Source organism: Solanum stenotomum, chromosome 2 (genome assembly GCF_019186545.1).
Source record: "Solanum stenotomum isolate F172 chromosome 2, ASM1918654v1, whole genome shotgun sequence".
Taxonomy (NCBI): Eukaryota; Viridiplantae; Streptophyta; class Magnoliopsida; order Solanales; family Solanaceae; genus Solanum; species Solanum stenotomum.
In genome coordinates this window covers 58,189,306-58,203,457 of record NC_064283.1, presented here as the reverse complement: position 1 = coordinate 58,203,457, position 14,152 = coordinate 58,189,306, and the positions used below count along the sequence as shown (strand labels likewise).

Here is a 14,152-nt window from a genome sequence, read left to right as displayed (position 1 = left end):
CCCCCAACAAACCCCACTTTCCCCAAAAAAAGAAGAAAATGATTTTTTTTGGTTCCCTTGCCCCTATTCTAAGGTTAGTGTTTGGGACCATAATGTTAAATAGTTTTTCTAATAATAATGTATTTGTATCGATTTACGTGTATTTTAATTTATTTCATTTATTACTTATTATTTTTCAGCTACTTAGAGCAACTTTAAGTCTCTATCTACCAAATATTAGGCAGATGACATGAAACACCTATTATATGCTTTGGGATGGTGAAAGGAGGTGTAGATCACCTTGATGTGGTAGCCTATTGATTCAATCCGAGTTAAATTCAGCAACGGAAATACTCTTATATATAGTCATAAATATCATGACACGTGTTAGACAACAAATTTTAGGATATTTTTAGTATCCGCCAAAATTTTGTGCGCAATCAAACACTATAGTGACATTGTTTGTTTTTTTTTTTTTCATCAGAGGAAGTTAGAAGAGAAAAGAGCAAAAGCACTAGAAAAGATGCAAAATGATATAGCAAATGCAAGAAGAAAAGCAGAGGAAAGAAAGGCATCAGCAGAAGCAAAAAGAGGAACAAAAGTAGCTAGAGTTGTTGAATTAGCCAATTTGATGAGAGCTGTTGGTAGAGCTCCAACAAAACGTTCCTTCTTTTAAATTTACATAAGAAGTATATAAAAAAAGGTGTGTTAGATAATTGCTACTTTGTGTTTTGTTATATCGAGGTGTTTATACTTAAAGTGATGGATTCAGAATTTAAATAATGTGAATTCTGAGTAGAGAGAGTGTGTTTTGAAATGTATATATAGCTCTCCTATCGGTTCATTTTGGTTTTATCGACAAATTGTCTTTCTTATTGAAGGAAGAGAATCTTGAAGTACTAGGTTCTGTCGAACTCACAAACCGTATGGTTGGATTCTCCATTGATCTCTTAGAAAATCATGTTACATTTTATTCAAGTGTAATATTGGAGCACTCTAAGAGTTTGGTGAGTGAGTGAATGGTAGTATTGAAACATTTTGTATAGTCTTTTTTTTGGATGTTACTTAATATAAATATATAGTGTGTGTTAGGTAGAAATGCTACTTTGTGTTTGGTATATCTACTAGTTTTTCTCTGAGTTGACCGATTTAAAACTTAAATATCGTCTGAGTTGAGAGAGTGTATTTTGAAATGTATGCATAGCTCTTCTGTCGGTTCATTTGGTTTTGTCAACAAATCGTCTTCCTTTTTGGAGGAAAAAGATCTTGAAGTATTAGGTTTTGTCGAACTCACAAACCCTATGGTTGAATTCTCTATAGGTTTCTTACAACATTATATTATATATTTTCAAGTGTATTGTAGCAATCTAAGAGTATGGTGAGTGAGTGAATGGTAGTACGGAAACACTTTGTACAATTGTTTAGATGTTAAATTAAATAAATATATGGTGTGTTAGATAGAATTGCTATTATGTGTTTGTAAAAAAAGATCTAGTTTTTGCCTAAGTTTGACAAATTCAAAATTTAAACATGGTGATTTCTGAGTTGAGAGAATGTGTTTTGAAATGTATATGTAATTTTTCTGACGGTTCATTCTGATTGTGTCGGTAAATCTTATTCCTTATAGAAAAAATACTAAGTTCAGCCAAACTCACAAACCATATGATTGGATCCAGTGGAATTACATTAAATATATTATCGTTATTTGCAATTTCATATTCTAGAGACTTAGAAAACAGATACACTTATCATAAATTGATAATTAGGAACAATCAGACAAAGTGTGTAAAATAACAGAGTATTTTGGAAATTTGGATTAATCCCACTAATGCTTTACTTAATTTGTTAATAATACACAATGAGAAAACTTTGAACAAAAATAGAAAAAGAAAACAAAAGTGTGTAAAATAACACAAACGGGATTTTGTAGTTTTTAATTAATCCCACTAATGATTTACTTAATTTGTTAATGTCAAGATAATGCAAGAAAAAGTATTATACTATGCTGGGCATGATTAGAAAGGTGTTAGGTTCAAATTCCAGCGGAAACAGAATTGTATGTGATTTTTTTTATCTATTTAAGTCTTGATTGACAGAATTACTCATTACTCATGGTACATACATACTAGTCCGTACACCAAGATTATCAAAAATAGAAAAAAGTTAGGAGAATAGGATAGTTTTTTTTTTTAAATTTCCATCCGATATTTGATACCTGCATTGAAACTCGATCAAATTTAAATTTGCACATTTCAGGACTCATTTCTTTGGACGCATTCCCAACAATTTAATTGTAGGTTGCACATAATGAGTGATAGTAATGATCCAGCCCAAAATGGCCCAACTGGCCCCAATCGAAGAGAAGCAAATGGGCTGAAATCATGGTACAACCCAATTACCGGCCCATTAAGTCCTTTTCACTAGGTCCAAAAACTTTTCAAAAGATTTGATATGGTAGAAATCTCGCATTGAGCGTAGTGAATTATAAAGGAAAACTTTCAAAAATAGCAAGGAATTAAAACATAATGTGGTAAATATAGCTAATGTTTGCTAATTATATAACATAGTTATTCAGGTCACGATTTGTATATCTCGCTTGACTATTAAATATTTATACAAATAGGACTCTTATTTTAATTAATGATAGATGTTGCATTTTTTAAAAATTCGACAAATCAAGGAAAAAACCCTACAAATAACTCATTGTATTTATATCAATTGATTTTTATTTTACACGAAAATCATATTGAATTATATTTGTGTCGATTGATTTATGCAAATGCTAAAATTATACAAATAAGAGCTAGTACTTACTTATAATATAATAATACGAACTACAACTTTTACACGTGGGTAAAAATTACATAGATATACAAATCAAATATATACAAAAACATTCACAAATAGAATGTATAAAAAAACATTCGCAAATGTTGAACTTATACAATTAGGAACTAAGATGTATACTTCTTGATTATATACAAATGCGAACTACAAAGATCAGTTATGCAGAATATGAGTTGCTATAATGCTATCTATATGTTTACGGTGGTTTGAGATATACAAACAAGGGTAAACTTATACAAATGTTGATATTGTATAAGTATAATAACTATATTGTATAATTTCTAGTGTATATAAATCTTAATCATAAAAAATCATATGTGGCTTAAAATTTATGTAGTATATACAAATGAGGTGGAATACAAACAAATTATATGCTCATATACAAAAAAAAACAAAAACTATCGAATTTAATGATACATATACAAATCAGACATAAAAAATATACAAACTAAAATATATAAATACCTCAAGATCTTCCCCATCTTGTTGGTCCATTGGCTCGGATTGAACATCTTTTTCTTTGGATGATTTCGATTCATTGCTTGTAGGTGTAATTTTTTCTACCTTACGCTAAGTGGCGGATTCAAAATTTTAAGATTGTGGGTGCTCCTTCGACAATCAATTATTAAATATAAGTGCACAAATTTAACATTTGTCTTAAGAAAGACAATCATATTTAAACATGATAATAAAAAAAGTCAATAAAAAAGAACTACAATAAAAATTATTTCGGATAAAGAAAAAAGAAAGAAGGAGAAATTTGTTTAATATAATTTTGTTTAGAAAAAGTTAGCAAAAGGGCCTAAAGGGAAAAAACAACAATCAGCATAGAGAAAAAATAAAATAAAATAAAATAAAAAATCAAATTGAAATAAATAAATAGAAAGAGGAGAATTGGATTTGAAACTAAAATTTATTTGCAAAGAGGGAATCAAACCCGGGAATGAAGCAAGCTAACAACTTGCGCACCCACTTGTAACCACTACGCCAAACAATTCATTTATACTTGGGTGCTCGGCTTTAAGTTTTATATTTTATAAGTTATATAATTTCTATATAAGTTATATAATTCAATACGAGGTTAATGGGTGCTCGAGAATTCGAAAGGAATCATGTGGGTCCACCTCTGCTTACGCTTGTTTTTTGAAATCAGAGCCTCATTTGAATTTTCTTCTTTTTGTTCCTCTCTTTTTTTGTTCTTATTTTTGGAATTAAAAACATGCAAAAGTTGATTTCTGATAGACACACAAAAATTAATTTTTTGAAATTGTGGGAGTACGATTTGTGAGAAAGGAAAAAAAAAACATGTATTTTAACATTTAAAAATGAATTTGGGACTAGGTTTGGATGGTGAAACTTATACAAATTCAACATCATGTAAAAAGTGTGGAACTCATGCATGATTTGGGAGTACGTTTGGATGGTTACTACTATTCTATTGCATTTTATCCTTTAAAACAGAATTTAATAAATGAAGAATGATTAGAAGGGAGAAAAGATATCTTTGAAATTTCAAAAAATTGATTATGATTGAATAAATTAAGGAGAAAAATAAGTGATATGTAAAATGAGAAAAAAAAACCTAACTTGTATAAATAAAATAAAAAACAGGCAAGAGATAAGGTAGTTATACGTTGATACAAATTGAGTTGATGGCCCCCACAAATTAATAACCATTCGAATTTTAACATTAGTTGTGAATCAAAATTAGTTGTAATTATAGCAATATCAAATAAATCATTAAAGATATTTACTTAGTTACGTAATTTTATCAATTACAAATCCTACTTGTTTCATCCTCAAATATTCTCACTAAATCCAATATAAAGAAAACATGTCATAATTATATATACATTCCGCTTGCTCAATTCCTATTCATTTTTTTTATGGACGTTCATTCAAAAAAAAAAAGGTGATAACACACTCTCAATATATATATATAAAACCAACTTTTTATTTCATAATATAATTTTACAATCACACCATACTATACTATATTATACTCACAACATAATTTAGAAATTACTTTTCCCTGGTGGGAGAAGTTACTACTCATTACAACTCATACTCTTGAAGGTACCTAACATTTATATATATATATATATACACACACACGCAAACATATAATATTTATGTATGAATATAGGTTAAAAACTTTAAAAAATTCAAGAAGTTGAGTACTCTTTATAAATGTCACAATTGATGGCTTATAGACTTTATTATTATGAAAACTATATAGTTGAATCAATGTTTCTCTTTATTATCAATTATCATGATTGGATTTGTCGTCCTACTTGTTTTTTTAGAATTTAGAGCATTTCATCGAAATATATCCCTATCAATCTTTTCACCTTAGTAAACTGAAAAATAATTTTGTGTTGAACAGTTTGAGTTATGATTCATTGCGTAACCTAAAGAGACACACACAATCTTAATTTGAGCAAATTTTTGATGAATCGTGACTCAACTTGTTTATCAGTTCAACTTATTTTAATTCGTTCAAATTATAATTCAAACCGCTTATTTAACACCTTAAAAAAAATTTAGTCATAATTTCAATAGAATTGGCTTTAATATGGTGATGGGTGACTACTGATTATGAAAGCTAAAAATACATGGCATTAATATTCCCCTTTAATCCCAATATTAGGCAGAGAAATGAATTAAGGGTTTGGTTGACTTCAAATATGTAGTACATACTTTGCCAAACACTTATTGAGAGATGAATTTAAAATTTAAATTTTTATTGATTTTATGATAATTTTAAATTAATATCCAATAATAATTAGTTTTAGTTTCCCTAAATATCCCATCACTAGAATACAAACCTTTATTTTTTATTGTGCAACAAAATATATCGTTAGGGGAAAGATTTATCGCTAAAATTTATTATTAATCCCTTTTTTTGTAATAATAATCAAACATTCATACATATTTAGTGTTTACAAGATTTGGAAAAACATTTTTTAATTTACGAACTAAATCTGCCTCTGATATATCCATAACAAAAATCACCATTCAATGTCACATATTCTAAATCAATATGACAACAACATGTGATTACTAGGCATTAAATCATAATTTTACATGGTCATAATTGATTGAAGATAAATCCTAACTACTAATTAATCTTAAACAAAGTTAACTGTCTACAAGTTACAAACTACCTTCACTTAATTAACTTATAACGTGCCAAAGTTGAACAAGTAAATTAATGAATTAATATCTATATTAATTCAAATTTCCCTTTTTTGCAGCTCCATAACTTTTCATCTATCAATAAAATAAATATATTTTTGGCAAAAACAATCCATGTGTTATTAAATATATAGACTAAAGAATTCTAGATGGTGACATGATCTAAGATTAATTAAATTTATGTATGACTAATCAAAAGTTCCTATCCACAAAATTTGATATCTCATTAATAGGTATCTCAATTCTCACCTAAAAGAAAAATTGTCAGTCTAGCGCACGAAATATATGTCTGCAGTCCATGTAAAATCTAAAGAATAATTGTATTTTAAAGTGATGTGATGTAAACGATTTATATGATGCAAACATCAATTGCTAGCTAATTGCACGACTCAAACACTTACATGTCACAAAAATATAACTTTATTATTTGTATAAAGTTTTCCTTCCCAATATAGTATCTCATCACAAGTAGAAGAAAAAAATACTCACGAAAGATTTTAATTTGCCACAAATTCGATTATTAGTAGAAATTTTGTTTGTATTGATGAATTTCACTCACTAAGTATTATGTTGTTGTCGTTATTATATTAATGGATTTCATCATAGAACGGCGGAGTTGAAAATTTTAACGAAAATATTCTATATATAGAAAGTTTTCTAAATTATGTTTTACCTTACTTGCACAACATATTTTTTTTTTTTTAATCAAAGGAAATTTAATTAAAACCATTTACTTACCTTTATTAGCTTTGGCATTGCTATCATTAAATTGTCATAAATCCGTTAAAGGTCGAGTTAATCATAAATTACTACTATAAAAATTAGTAATGGATAAATTATGTAATTACATAACAAAAAAAATATTTTTACTATTTAGCGATAGATTTTCAAAACAATATTGTTAAGTATTAACTATTTGATGTATATAAACGATCAATTTTATAGCTAATTTTAACGTTTACGATGAAATCTAAGCAATTTACTTCAAAGCCCATAACAAAGAATTAAACTTCATCACCATATTTCTTATATATAGTTTTTTCTATTACCCATTTTTTTTCCTCAATTAAACATATGTGAATTCAATACGTTATGTTTTTATGGATTAATTTTTATACTCATAATAATTGCAATTAAAAAGATTACGGAATATCTCATCATCCATGCAATTAGTAAATTAAGGATAAAATATTTGTAAGGTTAGCCATTGAAATATATTTATGTAAGTTTTCCTAATATAAACGGCTTACTCCAAAGCCCATCACTAAGAAAACTTTTTTTCTTAAAATAAAGCAATAAACTATAGCAATCATTGTTTTGTTTTTTTGGGTTTCACTCAATTCACATTAGAGTTTGATTATTTTAGATTTGTGTCGCATAAAGCTTCCAGAGCTTAAACTCGAAATCTATAATTAAGGAAGGAGCAGCAACGACCATCGTTGATGGAAGCTTCATGCATTGTTTTTTAGTAAACAAGCAAAAATGAATTCCAATTTAGACAAATTTATCAACATTGCTTATAAGTTTTCTTTTCCCCCACATTAGTCTTTTTTGCTCAAGTAATTACCTTTTAAAAGGTTTTTGACTTATTTTTTTTTAAAAAAATAAAAATAATATATATATATATATATATATTAATTATTGTAACATCTCGCAACTAGAAAGAACTAGAAGGAAGTTTAAAATCTGGAAAATTTTAAGTAAATTAAAGTGAGTTTTTGGTCAACTTCAAATGACCATAACTCCTAGCTCAGGATGAGTTAGGTGTAGTTCCAGATATGGTTGGAAATATCTTGGAATGATCTTTCCAACGCTGCTAAGTTTGCACGATTCCGAGTTCGTATGAGTGAGTTATTCCCTTTGGAAGCTAGGCTGTTCGAATAAGGAAATCCCCAATCCGGATTTTTGAAGGGTAGATTGGTCTTTTCCTTACCCAATCAATTAAATCCGTTTTTAATAAAATAATTGGGGTCAAAACTGAGTTAGTTCAGTTTACACTTTTGAGAAATAGAGTTAGGGCTTTTGGAGAAAGAACGCAAGAGAAAAGAGAAGAGGAAAAGAAGGATTCGCCAAGAACGGTCGATTTTGGTTGCGGATTCGCCAAGGAATTGACCCTACAAGGTATGTTAGTCTTTCATAGCGTTGGGTTCATTCACCCATGCGTCAAACATGTTTCGTTCACCTAAAAGAGTTTGAGTATTGATGATCTTATTACTTATTCTTGAATTTGAGTGTTGTTCTTGAATTGGGATGAATTGAGAAGTTTCTGAGATCGTTACGTCGTATTATAGATTCGTTTTGAATTAGGTACTTAGGTACATTTGCTGGGTATTTGTTTCTAAAAGAGATTTGAGAAAAAGAACCGAGTTTGGGCGAATTGGGGTTGAACAACGAAGAAGAAATTTCGTCGGACGAAATTTGGCATCAATGGTGCGTCGCGTGCCTAGCCCCCAGTTTTGAAAATTCTGCTTCGCATCACGGGGCTGACACGAGGTGTTCTGCCTCAAAAAATGTTTTCGGAACCAAAATTTAAATTATGCCTCTGCATCGCGGACCCACCTTCAAATATTGATTTTTGGTCTTTTCTCATGTTTAACTATTTAGAATCATTCCTAAACAACATGAGATCTTTCCAAACCCAAATCTTAATCCTTGAATCCATAATTCAATTCAAGGATCAGTTAAGAGTTGAGTCAAGATTAGTTAAAAGTCAAGTCAAGAGAAGTTAAAAATCTAGTAAGAGAAGTTCATTTCAAGTTTTCATAAGTCTTTTACAAACGTTTTAACTTTGTTTTAAGACTTAAGTCTTGAAGTTGAGTAAAGAGTAAGAGCAAAGTTCATTTTCTTTAAAATGATATATGGGAACTAAGTATTCCCAAGAGTAAATGTTTTCACATTTAAGATGAGAGGAAACTGAGATTTCCAAAAGAGTTTTGAAGAAGCAAAAAAGGGAATATTGATTCCAAGAGAGCTTTTAAGCTAAGTTTGAGTAATTATCTCAAATCAAAGAAGAAGTTGTTTTAAAAACATATGAGCTAAGTATATTTTTGGGAGTAGTATTGAGCACTGATATGGGACGCGAGTTCATATTCACTCAAGGCCCCATAAACCTTGTAGCCATCATAGGAAGAAAAAGGGTCATACATTTTAGATGATTCCTTAGTGCCTTTCAACATAGACTAGTGGATCCACTTAGTAGTTCAGGTTCTATACTGATGGCAAGGTATAAGACGGTCCTTGGCAACGTGAGGTAAAACGTTGTACCATCACTTAAGCTCATAATGATGGTTGTCGGTTAGAGAATCTCTCACAGAAGTTATTGTATTTTTATATACATCAATTTACTGTATTTTTACATATATTTCAGAGTTATGTTGCATCCTTGTACATACACAAGAGTTGACATCATGTTTTTAAACAGTTTTTCTTTATATTGCACTTGGTTTAAACTATTATATATTGAAATGAGTTCAGTTAAATATTCATGAGTTGAGAAGAGCCAAGGTAAGTGTTTCTTTCATAATCTCTTTCGGGCCTATGTTTGTTATCATTCCAACTCGCATACTCGTACATTCAATGTACTGAGGCCAGTTGGCATGCATCGTATTATGATGCAGACGCAGGTAACCAGGATCAACATCCAGTGCTTTGTTGATCCAGCTTGAGCATTCAGAGTCTGTTGGTGAGCCTCATTGCATTCCGGAGGACTCCTTTATTTGCTTTCTAATTTAGTTCATTAGGATGTTGTGGGGTTTGTCCCAACATCCATCTCAGTTGTTTTAGAGGCTTCATAGACAGTCAGTTATTATATCTTTAGTCTTCTCATTTTATCTTATGTTAAGACTTGGGTTGCCATTTTGGCCAAGTTGAATGTTTAATTCATTTAACATTCTAAGTTATATTAATAAGTTATTAGAGTAAGTTCATTTGATCATTTTAATCACGCATAGAGTTTTCCGCTGAGTTAAGTAAGTCAGGCCAAGGGTTCGCTTGGAGTCAACAATGGTTCTCGAGTGTCAGTCTCTCCCAGGGTGTAGGCTCAGTGAGTGACAAACTTGGTATCAGAGCCTAGAGTTCAAGAGTCATAGAGAGTCTATGAAGTCGTGTCTGTAGCGTCATAGCTATCGGTGTGAAGCACGTCATATCTATAATTAGGAGGCTGCAACATTTAGGAACTATCTCACTTTTTTCACATTCATTTCATGCGATAGAGTTAACCTCTATAAAATTTCCTTTAATTCGTGCTTGCACGTGTTTCAGATAATCATGCCTCCACAAAGGGCTGTCAGAGGTCGTTCTGCGAGACGCAATGTTGAGGAACAAGAGTTACCCAATGCACCTGAAGTGCAACCTCAAGGAGAAGTCACCAATGCTGAGTTTCGTGAGGCTATTTGTATGTTGAGTCAACCTGTGACTAACCAGGTCAGGCAGCAAAGAGGAGCTCGACAAGAAGAGGCTGACACTTCAAAGATTCGTGAGTTCTTGAGGATGAACCCTCCAAGTTTCACTGGTTCAAGCACTACTGAGGATCCGGAGAACTTCATTGAGGAGCTGAAAAAGGTATTCGATGTGATGCATATTATTGGTACTGAAAGAGTTGAGCTAGTTGCATACCAAATAAAAAACGTTGCTAGGACCTGGTTTGATCAGTGGAAAGCGGGTAGAGCTGAAGATGCACCACTTGCGAGTTGGGCTTGTTTTGAGGAAGCTTTCTTGGGGCGTTTCTTTCCCCGAGAACTGAAAGAGGCCAAGGTACGTGAGTTCCTCACACTTAAGCAGGATTCTCTAAGTGTGCATAAGTATATGTTGAAATTCACCCAACTATCCCGTTATGCTCCGGAGATGGTTAAGGACATGAGAAGTAGAATGAGTTTGTTCGTTGCTGGTTGGGCCGTCTATCAAGCAAAGAGGGTCGGGCAGCAATGTTTATTGGGGACATAGACATATCAAGGTTGATGGTTTATGTGTAGCAGGTTGAGGAAGAGAAGTTGAGAGACAGGGATGAGTTTAGAAATAAGAAAGCGAAGACAGGAAATGAGTGTGGGCAGCAGAAGGGTAGTGTGAATCATTCGTCCTTTTAAAAGCAAAAGGGGCCTACACCATCATCTGCTAGTGCACCTGCACCTAAGAACAAAGGTGAGTATAATGGCCAGAATTCACAGAACTTTAGGGCTAGACCAGCACAGTCTCAAGGTAGTGTGGCACAAGGAGATAGTTGGGCTCCTGTATGTGGTAGATGTGGTAGAAACCACTCAGGTAGGTGTCGTGATGGCTAGACAGGTTGTTTCAAGTGTGGGCAAAAGGGACATTTCTTGAAAGAGTGTCCTAAGAATAAGCAAGGTAGTGGAAATACGAGAAATAGAGCCCAGTCTTCATCAGTTGCTCCACCAGACAGAGTTGTACCTAGAGGAGCTACTTTCGATACTAGCGGAGGAACAAACTGCCTCTATACGATCACGAGTCGCCAAGAGCAAGAGAACTCTCCAGATGTTGTCACTGGTATGCTCAAAGTCTTTACTTTTGATGTTTATGCTTTGCTAGACCCAAGAGCAAGTTTATCTTTTGTAACCCCTTATGTTGCAAATAAGTTTGATGTTATTCCTGAGAAACTATGTGAACCCTTCTGTGTTTCTACACCTGTTGGAGAGTCTATTCTAGCTGAGCGAGTTTATCGTGATTGTGTCATTTCCATCAATCATAAGAGCGTCATGGCTGATTTAGTTGAGTTAGACATGGTGGATTTCGATGTCATTCTAGGTATGGATTGGCTTCATGCCTGTTATGTATCAATAGATTGTAGAACTCGAGTTGTCAAGTTTCAGATTCCTAATGAGCTAGTTATAGAGTGGAGTAGTAGTTCAGCAGTGCTTAAGGATTGTTTCATTTCGTACCTTAAGGCGAGAAAGTTAATTTCAAAGGGCTGTATCTATCACTTAGTCCGAGTTAATGACTTAATTATTGAGGTACCTCTCATTCAGTCAGTTCCTATAGTAAAAGAGTTTCCAGAAGCCTTTCATGATGACTTACCTGGAGTCCCTCCTGAGAGAGAAATAGACTTCGGTATAGACATCATTCCAGATACTCGTCATATCTCTATTTCGCCATACAGAATGGCACCAGCAGAGTTGAAAGAGCAGTTAAAGGACATGTTAGGTAATGGCTTCATTCAACCAAGTATCTCACCTTGGGGCGCTCCGGTCTTGTTTGTGAGAAAGAAAGATGGTTCCCTTAGAATGTGTATAGATTACCGCCAATTGAACAAGATTACCATCAAGAATAAGTATCCTCTTTCGATGATTGATGACCTTTTTTATCAGCTTCAGGGTGCTTCCTGTTTCTCGAAAATTGAACTCAGATCAGGCTACCATCAGTTGAAAGTTAAGGAATGTGATATTCCAAAGACAACATTCAGGACCCGTTATGGTCATTATGAGTTTTTGGTCATGTCGTTTGGTTTAACTAATGCACCAACAACATTCATGGACCCAATGAATAGAGTCTTCAAACCTTATTTAGATATGTTTGTTATCGTTTTTATTGATGACATACTAATCTATTCAAGGAATGAAGAAGATTATGCTAGTCATCTCAGAATAGTTCTTTAGACTTTGAAAGGGAGAGAGTTATATGTCAAGTTCTCTAAGTGTGAGTTTTGGCTTGAATCTGTGGCGTTCTTGGGCCACATAGTTTTCGGTGATGGAATTAGAGTTGATACTCAGAAAATTGAGACAGTGCAGAATTGGCCTAGACCCACATCTCCAACTGATATTAGGAGTTTCTTGGATTTGGCTGGCTATTATAGAAGGTTTGTAGAGGGTTTTTCATCCATTTCGTCCCCTTTGACGAAGTTGACTCAGAAAACAGTGAAGTTTCAATGGTCTGAAGCTTGTGAGAAAAGTTTTCAGGAATTGAAAAAGAGGTTGACTACTGCCCTAGTATTGACATTACTAGAAGGTACACAAGGTTTTGTGGTGTATTGTGATGCATCTAAAGTTGGTTTGGGTTGTGTCTTAATGCAGAATGGCAAAGTTATAGCTTATGCCTCCAGACAGTTGAAAGTTCATGAGAAGAATTACCCAACCCATGATCTAGAGTTAGCTGCTGTAGTTTTCGCTTTGAAGATATGGTGCCATTATTTGTATGGTGTTCATGTGGATGTATTCACCGATCACAAGAGCCTCCAATATATGTTCACTCATAAAGAGCTTCATCTCAGACAGAGATGGTGGTTAGGGTTACTCAAGGACTACGACATGAGTATTCTTTACCACCCAGGTAAGGCTAATGTTGTTGCTAATTCCTTAAGCATGTTGCATATTGGTAGCACCGCCCATGTGGAAGAAGAAAAGAGAGAATTAGCAAAAGATGTGCACAGACTGGCACGCCTGAGAGTCAGACTTATGGATTCCACAGAAGGAGGAATAGTGGAAATGGGGCTGAGTAATCATTAGTGTCAAAAGTGAAAGGCAAGCAAGACCAAGACCCTATTTTGCTTGAATTGAAGACAAATGTTCATAAGCAAAGAGTATTAGCTTTTGAACAAGGGGGAGATGGTGTATTGAGATATCAAGGTAGGTTGTGTGTACCAATGGTGGATGGACTCCAAGAGAGGATCATGGAGGAAGCTCATAGCTCCAGCTATTCCATTCACCCGGGTTCCACCAAGATGTATCGTGATTTGAAAAAAGTGTATTGGTGGAATAGTATAAAGAAGGGCATTGTGGAATTTGTTGCTAAATGTCCAAACTTCCAACAAGTTAAAGTAGAGCACCAAAGGCCCGGTGGTTTGGCGCAGAATATAGAACTTCCGAAATGGAAGTGGGAGATAATTAATATGGATTTCATCACAGGTTTGCCAAGGTCTCGCAGACAGCATGATTCTATTTGGGTGATTGTCGACATAATTACAAAATCAACCCATTTTCTACCAGTAAAGACTACCCATACAACAAAAGATTATGCCAGATTATATATTCAGGTTGTGGTAAGACTTCATGGAGTTCCAGTCTCCATTATTTCAAATAGAGGTGCACAATTTACTGTGCAATTCTGGAAATCTTTTCAGAAAGGTTTGGGTTCAAAGGTGAACTTAAGTACTGCCTTACATCCTCAGATTGGCGGGCAACCA

At 33.1% G+C, this 14,152-nt stretch overlaps 1 protein-coding gene across 1 annotated transcript in view; it reads left to right on the top strand.

The window, feature by feature from the left end:
* LOC125856607 (remorin 4.2-like) overlaps nucleotides 1-660 on the top strand; it is a 2,439-nt gene extending 1,779 nt beyond the window's left edge. Inside the window, exon 2 of the mRNA XM_049536195.1 lies at nucleotides 464-660. Coding sequence (XP_049392152.1) covers nucleotides 464-655 — 192 coding nt within the window. The 3' untranslated portion in view covers nucleotides 656-660. The remainder of the gene's footprint in view (nucleotides 1-463) is intronic.
* The last annotated feature ends 13,492 nt before the right edge of the window (nucleotides 661-14,152 follow it).